Source organism: Doryrhamphus excisus, linkage group LG11 (assembly GCF_037039965.1).
Source record: "Doryrhamphus excisus strain RoL-2023G ecotype Guam linkage group LG11, RoL_Dexc_Guam_v1.1, whole genome shotgun sequence".
Lineage (NCBI taxonomy): Eukaryota > Metazoa > Chordata > Actinopteri > Syngnathiformes > Syngnathidae > Doryrhamphus > Doryrhamphus excisus.
In genome coordinates, this window is record NC_136367.1 from 12,018,583 (window position 1) to 12,037,201 (window position 18,619).

The 18,619-nt window shown below is 37.9% G+C and overlaps 1 protein-coding gene across 2 annotated transcripts in view; it reads left to right on the top strand.

The window, feature by feature from the left end:
- The first annotated feature begins 16,529 nt into the window (after positions 1-16,529).
- The window catches only part of LOC131140628 (contactin-associated protein-like 4), a 106,347-nt gene continuing 104,257 nt past the window's right edge, over positions 16,530-18,619 (top strand). For both annotated transcript variants that reach the window (XM_078794752.1, XM_058091233.2), the window contains exon 1: positions 16,530-16,699. In XM_078794752.1, coding sequence (XP_078650878.1) covers positions 16,627-16,699 — 73 coding nt within the window. In that variant the 5' untranslated portion in view covers positions 16,530-16,626. The remainder of the gene's footprint in view (positions 16,700-18,619) is intronic.

An 18,619-nucleotide genomic window follows, 5' to 3' on the forward strand; every position in this document is an offset into this window, starting at 1 on the left:
CCATTGCATCTCATGATGAAGCCATTTAACAATTGTAACATTATTAAAGGCCTCTACACATGGAATAACATCCACAATAGTCACCTTTAAATTCATTTTACTCAATTTAGTAGACATTTGTTTGTTTCTTTCGGCTTTTTCCTGATTATGGAGTCGCCACAGCAGATCTTTTGATCCGCATACTGATTTTGGCTTGAGCACTTTATATAATAAGAGTAAAAAAGCCATTTAATGATGTGATGTAACAAGGGGCTGTATGACATTTACAGGTGAATTTAGTTTCACTTTGAATTCTCATGTCCAACTGTGAAATATTTCAGGATTTTTAGCAGGACTTCTCTAAGAAGGAGCTGAATGACAAAAGAAATTTTTCTAATTTTGATTTTTTTCTCCTCAGCTCTCAGGTTAACTACAACAAAAATATTCTATTGTATGATATTGAATACAGGCTGAGAGTCTGAACCATACTATATTTCACGATGGAATTGTTGAATACCAAAAAGGAGTGAATTGTATATATACTGTAAGTTGGTTTAGCCTTGACTGCCAGTTGAGGTGTCCAAAAACTATCATCAATAAAATAAAATAAAAATAAAATAAAAATATAATTTATAATAATAAATAATAATAATAACGAATTAAATAAAATTAAATTTATAACAACAACAACACTAATAGTAATAATAATAGGGCATCTTGTGAGGAAAAGCGGTAGAAAATGAATGACTAAATAAAATAAAATTAATTAAACTAAACTAAACTAAACTAAACTAAACTAAACTAAACTAAACTAAACTAAACTAAACTAAACTAAACTAAACTAAACTAAACTAAACTAAACTAAACTAAACTAAACTAAACTAAACTAAACTAAACTAAACTAAACTAAACGCATCGTCAGGTGCTATTTAAATCCCGTGGTGGTACGTCTTCTCCAACACTTCCTGGAAAATACCAACACAATCATCCTGAGACCTTAACCTCATGTCACTCAAAGTGGTGGTGGTGGTGGGGGGGGGGGGGGTGGATGGACCCCACAAGCACGTCTTTGTGTGTGCATTAGCATACTAGAAAAGGGTCAAGGCTGCGGAGAGACTTTGATTTCATTAAAAAAGAGCCAGTCGGTAAGCTACGATGACCTCCATGTTGTACTGTATAAACACTTTCCCAGGAGAAAAAGCATTCAAGAAAACATTAGCTGCATCGCTAAACACCCCGTATGGAACACAAACAACGATGCTGAATAAAGCGGAAGAGGATTTAAATAAGATCAGGGATGTTCTTCACATGGAAGTAAAGGATCATCATGAAGGAATCATTGTGAGTTGGTGGGAATGCCGACGGCGTGCATAATTGCTTCAGGTTGGCTGTGATAACAGTTTTTGTTTTCATTCACTCAAACGCACACACGTTCACTCACATACCCCCCCCACACACACACACACTGTGTCCAATGGGAAAAGATTGCAGCCCTGTTCTTCACACAGCATCTTCTTCACAGAGCGCTATTGATTTTGAATGATATGGAGCGCTGAGGTAAGCAGCGGTGCCACACGCTTACCAGTGCACGGCACCGAGTGCTGAATGAAGATCTAATTCCAACATTTCAAAAATAGCAAAAACACAGCGTGAGATGTCTTTTATCTCCCCAGTGTGCTGCGGCATTAATGAAATAACAGTCACACAGAAGGACTGGAAGGCAGTTGGTTGGATAACAAATTCAAGAAGGAAAAAATAATCCAACAAATGGTTGCTCATGAAAATGAGCTTGAGAGGATGAATTTAATGTCACCTGTATGTTTTTTTATGGAAATATACTCAATATTTTCGCCAATGAAAGGTTCGCACATTTTTTGTACACTTATCACTTATCGTACAATATTATATCTAGTGGTCTAGACTGCAAAATAATCCTACACGGGGCCAAAAAAGTTGCACATGTCAGCAATTTAATAAAAAGGTTCATCAATAAACTCATCACAAAGTATGTTATATGCTAGGACTATGTTATAAAGCCATAGCATTTCAGTATGTGGAATCATGATGTGCTATATATATCACTATATTGACAGTTACTATGGTACCCATTATGGCATTGGATGCTCATATCACCTTCTACTTTGGTACGTGACAAGAAAATAAAAAAATGTAAAAAATAAAATGAAAAATTTAAATTAATAAAGTAAAAAACAAACAAACTGTATTATGGAAAGCAGGAAGTGAACAAATGTAACGTTTTTATAAAGTTAAACATTTCTTTTTTTTACAAAAAATCAAATTTGAACTACATCATTTTTTAAAATAAAAATTTCTTTAAAAAAAACTTAAATTATATTAGGAAAGCAGGAAGTGAACAAATGTAACAGTTAGTGATTGTAAAAGTACCAGATGGAGGGGTAGGATTTAATAAGCTTTGCTTCTTCCTACTCCTTTTGGACATGTGGAACTGGGAACTGATTATGGGATGCACTCAATTGTAATCTGATGCATGTTCACATGAAATTAAACCATTACCATTACCATTACCATTACCAAGTCTTCAATAAAGGTAAAAGTTTTAAATTATTTATTTACCTATTTCATTCATCATTCTTGATGATTTTGCAGATTTCTGCATGTAAAACTAGAATTGCAGTGGAACCTCGGTTTGTATCATGAATCCACTTCAGGTCGGACTCAAACTGAAAACAAAATCCAGTGTATATTTTGCACCCAAAAAACATTAACACACACTTTTTTTGATTTACAATTCCACTTTTAAATGCAGAAAACCATTACGGAACACATATAAATGACGAGTCCCTCTCTTGTCATTCTGTTTATTATCATGGTTCATATCTTCATTGCTACTATTACCACTAATGTGTTTGACTGTTTCGTTTCAATAATATCACTGTGGCTGTTTAATACTTTGTTCTCTCCATTGTGACCCATTATAACCATCATTGACATTTGTTGATGTAATCATGTTTGTTTCTGTTGTTGTTGTTTATGTCTCACTTTGTATTATCCCCGCTCTCCCTCTTCTGTTTTATTTTTTCTTCTTTTCTATCCCCTCCTGCTCCGGTCCAGCTGTTCCAAATTTGCACAACAAAAACCATCAAATAAAGCCAAATAATACTCCATATAACAGAGAAGGTACAGGGAAGGTGTAGCTTAGAGTAAATGTGTTTAGCATGTAAGGGCATTTGGATCAATAATACTATTTGCCCCAATGGCTGGACAGGACAAACACCACCTGCATGTTTTGCTGTGAGTTAATTCTTCAACCCAATAGGGTATCTCTCTTCTTTGTCAAAATGCTGGTACTTGCAACGTTCTTAGGCTCCATTGATAGATTCATTACAAAAAATAAGGCACCACTAAATAGGGTAGTGATGGGCAAAACCGTTCATTTCAGTGAACCGGATCATTCCAGTTCATTCAGTAAAAAGATCCGTTCATTTCGTTTGTTTGTTTTTGTTTGTTTGTAATTTATTTCGAGCAAACATCGCAAACATACAACAGAATATATACAAAATAGCACAATCAAGTGCATTCGTTCGTTCAATTCGTTCATTTTGGTCGTTAGCCTGTGATTCCCACCTGTGCATAGACCCGGTCAGCCCTGTCGAGTCAATCCGTTCACTCATGTTCACATTCGTTCCGACTCAACAGTGCAACAGCACATGATTTTTTGTGAACGCAAAGTTTTGTAGAAATGGGTTATGGTTTTGGTGAAATTCCTCACACTAACAATCAAAACAAAAAAAGATGAGACGTACCTTCCCTGGTGGAGGTAACAAAGCTGCGGCCCCTCATTGAGCCGAACTCAGCAGTCCACACATGAGATGTTTTTCCTGTTGTGATGTCTTTTTTTGTGTCCCGCCTGCTGATGTTGCGTTGTGTTTGTAATAGAACCGGAATGTTCCGGACTGCTGCTGAGATTGAGGTCAGCGCTCTCACGCGGTTTGCTTTGTTGCCGTCGTCTGAAACACATCAGCCGAGGAAGCGGCAAACACCTTGTGGTATCTGAGCATCCACTCCCTTCATCCTCCTCTTCCTCGCTGATGGATGTCTACAGGCCGCCTCAGATGGTGAAGGCGAGGCGGGTGTCAGCTGTGACAGGAAGTAACCCCGCAGAGGAAAGCATCCTACGCTGACGGGAGCAAAGGGACATCAGGCGAAGCTGATGAGCGACGGACGCAGACAGACAGATATACACGCAGACAGCTGTGGATTTTTATACTCGTTTATGCTCTGTTTTATACTCTAAATCAGGGGTCTCAAACACGCAGCCCGCGGGCCAAATGTGGCCTGCAGGGCACTAGTTTGAGGCCCCCGCCTTGATATGAAAGTTTAATGTTAGTGCGGCCCGCGCAAGTTTGATATGGATGCTGTATGGTATCATGAAAAAATTATGACGTTTGATTAACGTTCATGTTAAAGGTTAAATAACTGTTAATAGTTATCCTCCCTATCCGTGAGGAAGTGGTAAGTTTTTGGCTATTTAAGTTTAAAGGAAATAACTTGAAGGCTACCGTTTAGGTCGCTAGCTCTCTAGTTTGCGAGTTAGCATGTGTCTCAAGACCCTGCAGTTGCGCAATATGTTGTAAATAAAAAGAGTATAAATGTGACTATAGTCGTGTTTTGTCATGTCTACAGGGCTCTAATAATGCTTTGTTCATTTTAATCTGAAAAAAATAATTTGTCTACCCACCAACTATATGTGGTTTCTTAAGTTTTTATTATTTGCCGTTTTATTATTATTATTATTATATTTATTTATTACTGACTGATTGATTTTCTTTATTCTTGGTTTGTTTATTTATTTTTCATCTTATTTCGTGTAGCAAAATAAAAAGTAAGACATTTGAGAACAGTTGAATGTTTTATCAGAGCTTTTCTTGTAGAAAATTGGAACCAAAGCGAAGTTTTAAAAAAAAATTTGTTTTTAATAAATGCGTTTTTTTTGTTTTTTTTTTGAAAACCTGATGGGGCCCAGTCTCACCCAGACCCAAGCTCCAGTGGCCCCCAAGTAAATTGAGTTTGAGACCCCTGCTCTAAAATCTCAAAGCTAAAAGAAATATGTGCTATTTATCATAAAACATACGAGTGTAACGATGCAGTCACTACATCAGTTACTTTTCTTGCACCTTTTTGGTCTTTTTTTCCCATTTTGGCTGTTGTATTTTTTTCGAAATTGTATTTTTAGAATGACACGGGCGCTGTGTTTAACATGTAATATGTAGTGCAATATACCAAACAACACCATCTTTTGGATCTGATGGGGCATGGCACTTCCTGCCCCTAATGCAAAGTTATCACTGACAACTTTGACATAGACTTTCTTTATTGTCATTGCATGTTAAAGGTTAAATAACTGTTATGTTAATAGTTGTCCTCCCTATCCGTGTGGAAGTGGTAAGTTTTTGGCTATTTAAGTTTTAAGAAAATAACTTGAAGGCTACCGTTTAGGTCGCTAGCTTTCTATTTTGCGAGTTAGCATGTGTCTCAAGACTCTGCAGTTGCGCAATATGTTTATTTCTGCAAAAGGAGGATCTAGTCAATATCGATGTCATTTTCATTTGGGGTGCCCAAGTTTAGGCCTGTTTGTTTTAGTTTAAATAATTATTACACACTTTCTGTAAATCCTATAAAGTCCATTTCATTTGTTATCTATCCCCGTGTTGGTCTGGTATATGATATATTTAACTGGAATGGATGATCCCAACAACCAGGCAATTATAAAGTAAAATCTTGAAAATGATCAGGGGTGGCCAAACTTTTTCATAGCATTGTAGCTTATGGCAGTGCTAACTGCACAAAAAGTAGGAAATGATACTTTGACTGAAGAGAATGAAGCAGGATATTAGATATGAATTATTGTCAGAACGTATACTAGTGGTCATTGTGCTTTCTAAAAGGCCTGAGTCTTGAACCCATTACATAACATTGATGCCTTTATGACGTCCGATATTGTCAGCATGGAAGTCACTCCTCTTTCATATGGATAGTGGACATTTCATTAGGTCTACAGTCTAATAAGACCCAATACAAAAGATGATTATGTTCACATATGATTGACAGGGTCATAGAGATATGAATGTTTTTGTCATTTTATGATGATATATGTACAATTATATGATTAGTAGAAGGCTGCATGGCGGTCGAGTGGCTAGCGCGCAGACCTCACAGCTAGGAGACCCGAGTTCAAGTCCACCCTCGGCCATCTCTGTGTGGAGTTTGCATGTTCTCCCCGTGCAATTGTTCTCCAATTGTCCATAGGTATGAATGTGAGTGTGAATGGTTGTTTGTCTATATGTGCCCTGTGATTGGCTGGCCACCAGTCCAGGGTGTACCCCGCCTCTCGCCTGAAGACAGCTGGGATAGGCTCCAGCACCCCCGCGACCCTCGTGAGGATAAGCAATAGAAAATGAAGGAATGAATGAAGGAATATCCGTATGACATTATAATTAAGTGGTTAGCGCACAGGCCTCACAGCAAGGAGATCTGGGTTCGATTCCCCACTCGGACATCTCTGTGTGGAGTTTGCATGTTCTCCCCGTGCATGTGTCGGTTTTCTCCGGGTATTCCGGTTTCCTCCCACATTCCAAAAACATGCTAGGTTAATTGGCCACTCCAAATTGTCCATAGGTATGAATGTGAGTGTGAATGGTTGTTTGTCTATATGTGCCTTGTGATTGGCTGGCCACCAGTCCAGGGTGTACCCCGCCTCTCGCCCAAAGTAGATGGCTATTACTGCTGTAACTTAACGTGTGTGTTGTAATATTTTCGTGTTTTTTTCGGAATAGAAGCCTAAGAGACACAGAAGATTCTTCTTCTGTCACATAAACCAAATGAACCAGTTGCTTGTAGTTGGCTGACACATCTTGTGAATCTTTAGAAGAAGTAAAACATCTCCTGTAAGGTTCTTATGTGGACACCAAAAGGAATATGCACACTGAGGGATGAGCCTTTTGGAAAGGACAAACCGTCTTAGCGGCAGCGTCTGATCGCAGATAAAACAGTAAAAGCATCGCTGGCTTATCTCGGACCAGACGGGTCCACTTTGGAGGCTGCGGATGTGTCAGCCCAGATAAACCCCACGCATCTTCATTGAGCCTTGGGGATATTTGTAGTCCGGCTGAGTGGGTGTGGAGCTCACCCCAGTGATGGGATATCTAATCCCCGCCCCCTCCCAAAATCAGACGGTAGAGAAGCTAAAAAGCTGTTTGTCTTTTGTGTATAACTCAACAACACACTACAACATTTGCTTAATGGTTGTGGTTATGGTTCATTTCAAATGTGCTTAACGAAGTTCCATTCAGACTGCATGGTGGTTGAGTAGTTAGCGTGCAGGCCATGCAGCTAGGAAATCTGGGTTCGATTCCACCCTCGGCCATCTCTGTGTGGAGTTTGCATGCTTTGCATTTCCCTGTGCATGTTTCCTCCCACATTGCAAAAACATGCTAGGTTAATTGGCCACTCCAAATTGTCCATAGGTATGAATGTGAGTGTGAATGGTTGTTTGTCTATATGTGCCCTGTGATTGGCTGGCCACCAGTCCAGGGTGTACCCCGCCTCTCGCCCGAAGACAGCTGGGATAGGCTCCAGCACCCCCGCGACCCTCGTGAGGAAAATGAATGAATATAAATATAAATATACATGTTAGTTGAGTAAATGAGAAGTTGAGTAGTTCTTGGCCATTTTCTTTTTGTAAAGGTAGCTTTCACAAGAAAAAAAACTCTTGTTATCACCTTGTACTTCGGTACAAGGTACATTATTAAAACATTAACATTATTAAACATTATTAACATTATTAAAACAAACAAACAAACTAAAAACCTTAAACTGTATTATGGAAAGCAGGAAGTGAACAAATGAAACTTTTTTATAAAGTTAAAAATTTCTTTTTTACAAAAAATCTAATTTGAACTATATATTTTTTTTTAATAAAAATGTCTAAAAATTTTAAAAAACTTAAATTATATTAGGAAAGCAGGAAGTGAACAAATGTAAGTTACTGATTGTAAAAGTAGGGGGCTGAAGCCCCCCTAAAATGTTCTTAAGTCCCCCTAAATAATTTTATATTTTTTATTAATTTTTTTATTTTTATTTTTCACAAAAAAAATCTCATTCAAATTTCATAATTTTTTTAATAAAATTTTTTTTTAAAAAATATTCAATTATATTAGAAAAGCAGGAAGTGAACAAATGTAACAGTTAGTGATTGTAAAGGTACCAGATGGAGGGGTAGGATTTAATAAGCTTTGCTTCTTCCTACTCCTTTTGGACATGTGGAACTGTGAACTGATTATGGGATGCACTCAATTGTAATCTGATGCATGTTCAAATAAAATTAAACCATTACCATTACCATTACCATTACCATTACCATTACCATTACCATTACCATTATCATTACCATTACCATTACCATTACCATTACCATTACCATTGGACATAACAAGGGGCGCTATGCATGGCGGATGAAGAACACAGCATTCCAAGACAAACACTCGCTACCCAACAGTAACATTTGGTGGTGGTTCCATCATGCTGGGGGTCTGTGTGGCCAGTGGAGGTACTGGAAATCTTCTTCAGGTTGAAGGTGGCACGGATTCCAGCGAGTATCAGCAGATTGTTGCCAACAGTCTTCAAGAATGAGTGAGAAAGTTGAAGTTGGGCTGGATACTTCCAACAAGACAATGACCCTAAACACTGCTCCAATTCTACTAAGGCATTCATGCAGAGGAACAAGTACAACCTTCTGGAATTGCAGGCTTGCCTGTTCCACACAGCCTGCAATTCCTTATTCTACTGCGTCCAGAATAAGTAAGTGTTAATTCCTACTCAGCCCGATAGTAATTACCATTTTTTCCCTCCTAATTAAGCTGCTGCTCCCCACGAATGGATGGATTGGATACTGATGAAAAATGTTCCTTTGGACAACATTGTTAATGAAGGAAGTGGAATGCTGTTTTCAAGTTTAATGAAAAGCTTGTTCCCCTGGAAGAGGTCGTTAATGGGTAAAAATAGGCACAATCAAGGTGAAACGTGCTTTTTTGGACACCGGCTAAGACAACCTAGTTGTGTATTATTAGCTGATGCAATGCCAATCAATCAGCTTAGCAATTTAGCGCATGTCCACATTTAGATATGTGATTGTGATTCTTTAGATGTATGATTCTGATCAATGGATAAACAGGAAGCATCTTGTCTTATTCAATGTGTTGTCATACATGTATGAATAATGGAAGCCATTTTTTTATGTCTTATTTTTCTGCATGATTTTTCTCGGTTTGCCTTGTTTTTTTTTCTTTGTTTTTTTTGTTTTTTTATTTTGTTTTCAATTTTTTTTTTAATTTTGTTTTCAATTTTTTTTAAAAAAAGTTTTTTTTCAATTTGTATTTATTTTTTTTCAATTTATTTTTTAGTTTTTTTCCGGCTTCCGCTCGTCCACGGCGGGACGCCACGCCTCCTCTTCCGCCGTCCTCTCTTCCCCATCGGGATGCCAAGCCTCCGGCGTCACCTCCTCCATGTCGGGCCGGCCTCCCCGGCCAGGCCCACCGCCCTGGCCGCCTCCCAGAGGGGTCCACCCATGGCTTCCGGCGGGCCCGCCGTTCAGGCCACCCTCCAGAGGGGTCCACCCATGGCTTCCGCTGGGCCCACTGTTCAGACTTCCCTCCAGAGAGGTCCGTCCAGCAACCCACCTCTGGTCCCCCCACCACCCATCCCTCTTTGACTTTGAACTTTCTTGGACGTCTGGGATAGTTGGTGGGTAGACAAATTATTTTTTTCAGATTAAAATGAACAAAGCATTATTAGAACCCTGTAGACATGACAAAACACGACTATAGTCACATTTATACTCTTTTTATTTACAACATATTGCGCAACTGCAGGGTCTTGAGACACATGCTAACTCGCAAACTAGAGAGCTAGCAACCTAAACGGTAGCCTTCAAGTTATTTCCTTTAAACTTAAATAGCCCAAAACTTACCACTTCCACACGGATAGAGAGGATAACTATTAACAGTTATTTAACCTTTAACATGAACATTAATCAAACGTAATAATTTTTTCTGGGTACATGATACCATACAGCATCCATATCAAACTTGCGCGGGTCGCGTGTTTGAGACCCCTGATCCAGAGAGTCTCTACATTTGGCACCAGCTCCCATCTCAGCCGCTTCACTTAACATTTTGTTCACATTTTCATTGTTTTACATTTATGTTAAGTACTGCTACATTTTAGTAGGGGCAGCGTGTGCCCAGAAAAGCGTGTGAAGCCTCAGGAAGGCGCTGGGAGTCTGATCCGGTAGTTTTACAACATCAGAAGTTCTCCTGCCGTAGAAAAGCCGAGAGGATTAAAGGAGGTTCTGTCAGACATGGACGGGAAGATTCCAGCGTAAATGCAAAGCTTGGATCTCTCCTCTTCTTCTTTTCCGTGGATCCTTGACAAAAGACAAAGTAACCAAAGCGTTAGTCAGTCAAGGTCACTCTGAGCATCTCATTGTGGATGCTTTTAATTGAAATCACTAATAACCAAACATGAAGATTTCTATGAAATATTTGCTTATTTCTGGTGTCAGATTTAAAAATATGTTCATTCATTCATTCATTCATTCATTTTCTACCGCTTTTTCCTCACAAGGGTCGCGGGGGTGCTGGAGCCTATCCCAGCTGTCTTCGGGCGAGAGGCGGGGTACACCCTGGACTGGTGGCCAGCCAATCACAGGGCACATATAGACAAACAACCATTCACACTCACATTCATACCTATGGACAATTTGGAGTCACCAATTAACCCAGCATGTTTTTGGAATGTGGGAGGAAACCGGAGTACCCGGAGAAAACCCACGCATGCACGGGGAGAACATGCAAACTCGGAATTGAACCCTGGTCTCCTAGCTGTGAGGTCTGTGCGCTAACCACTGCGCGCTAACTAAACTCTAAATAAATCAGGCTTTTGCATACAGATACTTTGAAGGATGTTTGTGTGTGTGTCTGTGTGTGTGGGGGGGGGGGGACTTTGATACAATTGGTACATGAAAAATGCTCAAAGGCGAGTTTATACTAAGCTACAATCTGAACGATGCATCATTGTTTTGTCTTACGGCTGACAAAACAAATTAGTGTAATATCTGATGATATATCTAAATACCGTATTTTCTGGACTATAAGTCACTCCAGAGTATAAGTCGCACAAGGCCAAAAATGCATAATTAGGTAGAAAAAACATACATAAGTCACACTGGAGTATAAGTCACATTTTTTGCGGGTAATTTATTTTCCAAACTACTTGACCAAAACAGACATTACGTCCTCTTGGAAGGCAAGTTGTAACAATAAAAGAATAGAGAACAGGCTGAATAGGTGTAAGATATGCTAACACAATGGTTATTCAGCTACACCAAAAATAAACATCAACACAAAAGGTGTCCAGTGTTTATGTAACATAAACACTTTTTTCATTTATAAGTCGCTCTGGAGTATAAGTCGCAGGAACAGCCAACCTATGAAAAAAGGTGCGACTTATAGTCCGGAAAATATGGTCAATTCAATATATATTATATTATTATTATGAGTCTCCCACAGTTTTGGTTGTCAAATTTGGAGGGAATATCAAAGGGGTATCAAAGTAGTTCAGATAAGAAAAGATGAGTTGATAGAGTACTTTTGCTTGTATTGGAGATAAACTTGCATAAATGTGTGTGTAAATTACTGTAAACTTACCTGATTTGTTTATTCATTTATTCATTCATTTTCTACCGCTTATCCTCACAAGGGTCGCGGGGGGTGCTGGAGCCCATCCCAGGGCAAACAACCATTCACACTCACATTCATACCTATGGACAATTTGGAGTGGCCAATTAACCTAGCATGTTTTTGGAATGTGGGAGGAAACTGGAGTACCCGGAGAAAACCCACGCATGCACGGGGAGAACATACAAACACACAGACATGGCCGAGGGTGGAATTGAACTTGGGTCTCCTAGCTTGTGAGGTCTGCATGCTAACAACTCGACCGCCTTGCAGCCCCTGATTTGTTTACTCTGGTGCAAACAAGTTCCCATGCCGCTTTTTTTATATTATCTCTAATTTATGCATCCATAGTCTCACTTTTTCATTTATAAGTTGCTCCGGAGTTTAAGTCGCAGGAACAGCCAACCTATGAAAAAAGTGCGACTTATAGTACAAAAAATACAGTAATAATGAGCACATTTAACTTTCAGAATATACCGACGGACTATAAAAAATGAGCTCTAAGCTGAAATCGGTACCGGGCAGCACTTTGTATCGTAAGTCAAGCGAAAAATGAAGAAACTTGATTTCAGTTTCAGATGTCGGCAAATGGCTACCAGAAACTTTTTTCATACGTAAGATGCATCGGTGTGCATGTCATAAAAAGTGACATTTAGTGCACAGAAAGAGGTTACACAGAAAGATTTTAAAAGCTTTTAATAAAATAAATGTTTTGTTTTCCCCCAAAACAGTGGTGGAACATGGCTAGTGCATTTACCAGTGCAGAACAGTACCCGGCCTGGTAAATAGAGCTGAATATTTCATGTAACATAACATAACATAACAGTAGCGGCCTAGCTAGAAAAGTCATTCATCACATCCTTTGGAGAATTAAAACCACGACAGTCTTCCTCTTCTGTGTCAGAATTGAACGGTGTCATAATTCCTTCGTCACACATGTTGTCTGTCGCTCTCTGTTTTGGTGTGCTGTCCGTAAATATCTGGCAGTCGTCCCGGCTTTTAGAAACCCACAGTGTTTTTTTCACTCCAGGCTGTAAGGAGAGGCTTGTGCAAAAACATATATCCATCATATCCATTTCTTTGTGTGTTTTCTATGAGGGAAGATTGGGAGTACCGGAAGAACGCATCTGCATCCAGGCACAGTTTTCCATGGATAGGTAGCAACTTTATTCTTATCCAAGGGATCGACACAACATTTTATGTTATGTTTTATATGGTTTATTCCAGGGATTCCCAAAGTGTGGCCCGCGGCCTCCTGGTGGGCCATGAGAGGTCATTAAAAATATGATTTATTTTGGCAAATATTATTTTAAAATTATTTTTATTGGAAAATATTTATTGCAGAATTAAAAAAAATATTTATAGGCCTAAGTATTATTCAGTGTTATTGACGTGTCACAATACTAAAGTAAAAAATAAAGTGCTTTGAGAACGCAGCATTTCGTCTATGTACTGTTTATAGGACAAAGGTGGGCCGCAGACTTTTTTTTTCCAGGGATTGCCAAAGTGGGGGCCGTGGCCCCCTGGTGGGCCATGAGAGGTCGATAAAAATATGATTTATTTTGGCAAATATTATTTTTTAAATTATTTTATTGTAAAATATTTATAGGCCTAAGTATTATTGAGTGTTATTGACTTGTCACAATATTTTAATAATAATAATAATAATAATAATAATAATAATAATAATAATAATAATAATAATAATAATAATAATAATAAAGTAACAAATAAAGTGCTCTGAGAACGCAGCATTTTGTCTATGTACTGTTTAAAATTATTTTTATTGTAAAATATTTATTGCACAATTAAAAAAATATTTATAGACCTAAGTAATATTGAGTGTTATTGACCTCTCACAATATTTTAGGATTTATAATAATAATAATAATAATAATAATAATAATAATAATAATAATAATAATAATAATAATAATAATAATAATAATAATAATAATAATAATAATAATAAAGTAACAAATAAAGTGCTCTGAGAACGCAGCATTTTGTCTATGTACTGTTTAAAATTATTTTTATTGTAAAATATTTATTGCACAATTAAAAAAATATTTATAGACCTAAGTAATATTGAGTGTTATTGACCTGTCACAATATCTTAGGATTTATAATAATAATAATAATAATAATAATAATAATAATAATAATAATAATAATAATAATAATAATAATAATAATAATAATAATAATAAGTGCTCTGAGAACGCAGTATTTCGTCTATGTACTGTTTATAGGACAAAAGTGGGCCGCAGACATTTTTTGGATTTTCAAGTGGGCCCTAAGTTGGTAAAGTTTGGGAATCCCTGCTTTATTCTATCTGTATTTCTATTTATTTATGTATCGTATATATCCACTTTTGCTGGATATGACACGCTGTTTGTGCTGGAGTTATCGCTCCGGACTCCCTGAGAACCAAAGTACAATGGCGTCTTTGTGACCACCTTTGATTGATTATAGTTCAAGGGGCCCCCGGCAGATCCAAGCAATGCGTCAGCAACGCGATGGCAACAAATAACAAATTGTTTTTGTTTTCCTTCAACATAACAGGATTTGCAACCTTGGCTGTACATTTATGCTGTTTATTGAATAATCCAAATCCAGCCGTGTTTTACACTTGATTTGAGGATAAATGGTGGAGTGTGTGGATCCCCGCCTCCACTCAACTACTCCACTCGCAGGGAAGACAGTCTCTAATTCTGAGTGTGTAAATTGGAATCATTTTTGTTGTTCTGGTTCTGGTTGGCTTCAAAAATGTAAGGGTTGAATTCCATTACATCTCAGATCATCATATTTACATAATTGTAATGGCTGTTTTTATTGTATTATGTTTGACATTTGAAATGTACGTATAGCCTTCACTGCAGTGATGACTATTGGGGATCTGTAATAAACAATAAACAATAAACTACAGCCAAAGGGTTAGGAAACACCAAGAATGGTGGCTTCTCGCGTCTTTGGGTTGTTTCCGGAACTTTTTTGTGTGGAAAGTTTGTGAAAAAGGGAGCATCTCTTCACCGGAAATATACACCCAAAGTTTATGCATTTGAAATAGTTTTCTATATAAAATAATAAGTGCAAAATTAATTTAAAATTAATTAATTACAATTAAATTATGTTAACATTTTTGGCTTTCTGGAAGAGATTAATTGCATTTTCATTATTTCTCATGAGAAAAATGTATTCAGTTAAAGTCTGTTTTGGTTAGAGTCGGACCTTTTGAAATACCTGAATGATGCTAACCAAGGACTAGTGCAAGATTATTTAAAAAAGGTTAACAGTTTTGGCTTTCGTTTTTGGAAACATACACAGATGTTTTATGTAAATAGTTATACATATTTTATAATCATAGAAATAGTTTTCTATACAAAATAATAAGTGCAAAATGTATTTAAAAATAATTAATTAAAATTAAATTATGTTAACAGTTTTGGCTTTCTGGAAGCGATTAACTGCATTTTCATTATTTCTGATGGGAAAAATGTATTCAGTTAAAGTCTGTTTTGGTTAGAGTCTGACCTTTTGAAAAAACTGAATGATGCTTCAAGGACTAGCGCAAAATTAATTAAAAAATAATTAATTCAAATTAAATGATTTTAACAGTTTTTGCTTTCGTTTTTGGAAATATACACAGATGATTTATGCAAATTATTATACATATTTTATAAGTGCAAAATCTATAAAAAAAAATAAAATTAAATTATGTTAACAGTTTTGGCTTTCATTATTTCTCATGGGAAAATGTATTCAGTTAAAGTCTGTTTTGGTTAGAGCAGGGGTGGGCAAACTTTTTGACTCGCGGGCCGCATTGATATGACAAAATGTACGGGGGGGGGGGGTCAGACTATATATTTTACACGTAACAGTCCACCTGGTATTATTGGATCTGTAAAATTGTCATGCAATCTGCTATTATTATTGATTATTTTATATTTATATTTAAATATTTTAAAAATAATAAAATATTATAATAATTACAATAAAATTAAAATAATAATTATTATATTATTATTATGTAAAATATGCAAATATAACAATAATATTATATATAATTAATGTAATAATTAGCATTAATATAATAATCATATTAGTTCTAATAATTATTATAATAATCCAATAATAATAATAATAATAATAATAATTATTATTATTATTATTGTTATTATTATTATTATTATTATTATGTGCTTGTGTCCCTTTTTTCAGGAGCACTTTGTAAACAACAGACCATGTCAAAAAACGAAATTGATAAAACCATCAAAAGGTTGGCTCAGGCCATGATGCCAGGTTGTATGTTGAGTAAATGAAATACTTTGGAAAGATTGGGCGGGCCGTATTCAAACACTTGGCGGGCCGGATGTGGCCCCCGGGCCGTAGTTTGCCCACCCCTCGGTTAGAGTCTGACCTTTTGAAATAATTGAATGATGCTAACCAAGGTTCCGTTGTAATTAAAAAGTATCTTTCATACAATCTTTACCTCATGGAGTAATTCTTCTATATTTATTCATTGTCATGTTCATCAATGAAGGAACTAATAAAGTTTTTTAAGGGTTCAAATGGTGTGACCTGCTCTCTCCATCCTTTATTCATCTTATTTCCTCTCCTTTTTCCACTTCTTGCTTTTCCATTGTGGTACCCATTCATCCTCCTCTTCTTCTCTTTCTCTCTCACCCACCTCTCTCTTTTTCTGCCATCGCTCTCTCTCACCATCTCTTTTGCTCGCATTTCTCCTTCTCTCTCTCTCTCTCTCTCTTTCTCCAACGTCTCCCTCTCTCTCCTCGACTCCACTTGCAGAAGGAAAGGAGAAGAGAAGAAGAAGAGACCGAGGTTCGTTCTCTCTCCGGGCTGCAGCTGCATCATGGATGCGGACTCCGTGTGGATTTTGGTTCCAGTTCTGCTCGTCTCTTTCTCAAGCGGGACTCTCGGTGAAGGTGAGCCCCCCTGTTTCTTCTTCTTCTTCTGCGCATTTTTTTGCACTTTTCTCCCCCGGAGGACACGCATAAGGGGTGGTCAGCAGCAGGGTTCTAATCGGGTTCGGTTCTTTTGCGTTTTTTGGGGGGTCAGCAAATGGAGTTGTGCTTGGATATTGGTTGCGCATTGTAGTTGCGCATATTTTTTTAATTTGCGCAGCAGGTTGGACAATGTGTAAGAGAAGTTAGCTCATTGCTTCATCTTCTCTGTAAGCACCGATGATGAAGATACATTTGGATGCTGACAGAAGTGAAAGCTGGCTACTCTTCATCTTCATCATCATCTTTTCCACCCACGCGGGGTGAAAAGGTCAAATGAAGGATCACGGGCAAGTCATGATGAAATATGATGAAGGGAATCAACAAGAAAAGTTGAGCAGATGAAGGCGAAAGGAAGACAAAGAGTTCCAGCATTTGTTGGTCTCCTCTTCTTCCTCCTTCTGTGTCCTAGCGAGGCTCCTTGTCTTTCATCTCCTTAGAAGATTCTTTGTCATTCTCTCTGAGGAAACAACACACAGGGTTTGTCTTCTTATGGAGGAGAAAGAGGAGAAAGAGGAGAAGGAGGAGGGGGGCAAGCGTTGCGTTCCCGGCCGCTTGGGGGCACCAAAGACAAAACTTTTCTTCATCTCAGCTTGAGGCGACAAATGCGAGCAAGTGAGGAATTGTGCGGTGATTTATTTTGCTTTGGTTTCCGGCCCCAGGCTATTAGCGGGATATGCGGGGCTTAGAAACCGTGCGTGGGACAAGAAGGTGTGGAGAAATATGCTGGAGTGACTTTTTGTCCGTTGGTCAGTTCACTCAGGTCACTGGATGCCTTTAAGCATGGGCGTTACTAGGTTCTGAGAACGGGGGGGGGGGGGTTGCACAGGATATGAATGAATATTCATTCATTCATTCATTTTCTACCGCTTTTTCCTCACGAGGGTCGCGGGGGTGCTGGAGCCTATCCCAGCTGTCTTCGGACGAGAGGCGGGGTACACCCTGGACTGGTGGCCAGCCAATCACAGGGCACATGTTGACAAACAACCATTCACACTTAGGAAAGCAGGAAGTGAACAAATGTAAGTTACTGATTGTAAAAGTAGGGGGCTGAAGCCCCCCTAAGATGTTCTTAAGTCCACCTAAATAATTTGATATTTTTTTATTTTTTTATTTTATTTTTATTTTTAAAAAAATCTTTAAATTTCATACATTTTTAAACAAACATTTATTTAAAAAAATATTAATTATATTCTGAAAGCAGAAAGTGAACAAATGTAACAGTTAGTGATTGTAAAAGTACCAGATGGAGGGGTAGGATTTAATAAGCTTTGCTTCTTCCTACTCCTTTTGGACATGTGGAACTGGGAACTGATTATGGGATGCACTCAATTGTAATCTGATGCATGTTCAAATGAAATTAAACCATTACCATTACCATTACCATATAATAAGGCAAAAGGAGGCAAATAAGCAAGCCAATAATTCATTTTCTACCACTGTTTCCTCACAAGGGTTGCGGGGGTGCTGGAGCCTATCCCAGCTGTCTTTGGGCGAGAGGCGGGGTACACCCTGGACTGGTGGCAAGCCAATCACAGGGCACATATAGACAAACAACCATTCACACTCACATTCATACCTATGGACAATTTGGAGTGGCTAATTAACCTAGCATGTTTTTGGAATGTGGGAGGAAAAAACGGAAAACCCACGCAATATGCAAAATTCCACACAGAGATGGCCGAGGGTGGAATTGAACCCTGGTCTCCTAGCTGTGAGGTCTGCACGCTAACCACTAGGCCGCCGTGCCGCCCCGTGAATGAATATAGTAGACATGAAAAAAAAATTAAAAATACAAATAATGAACAAAAACCGGGATATAACTTTCCCACTTTTGGATGG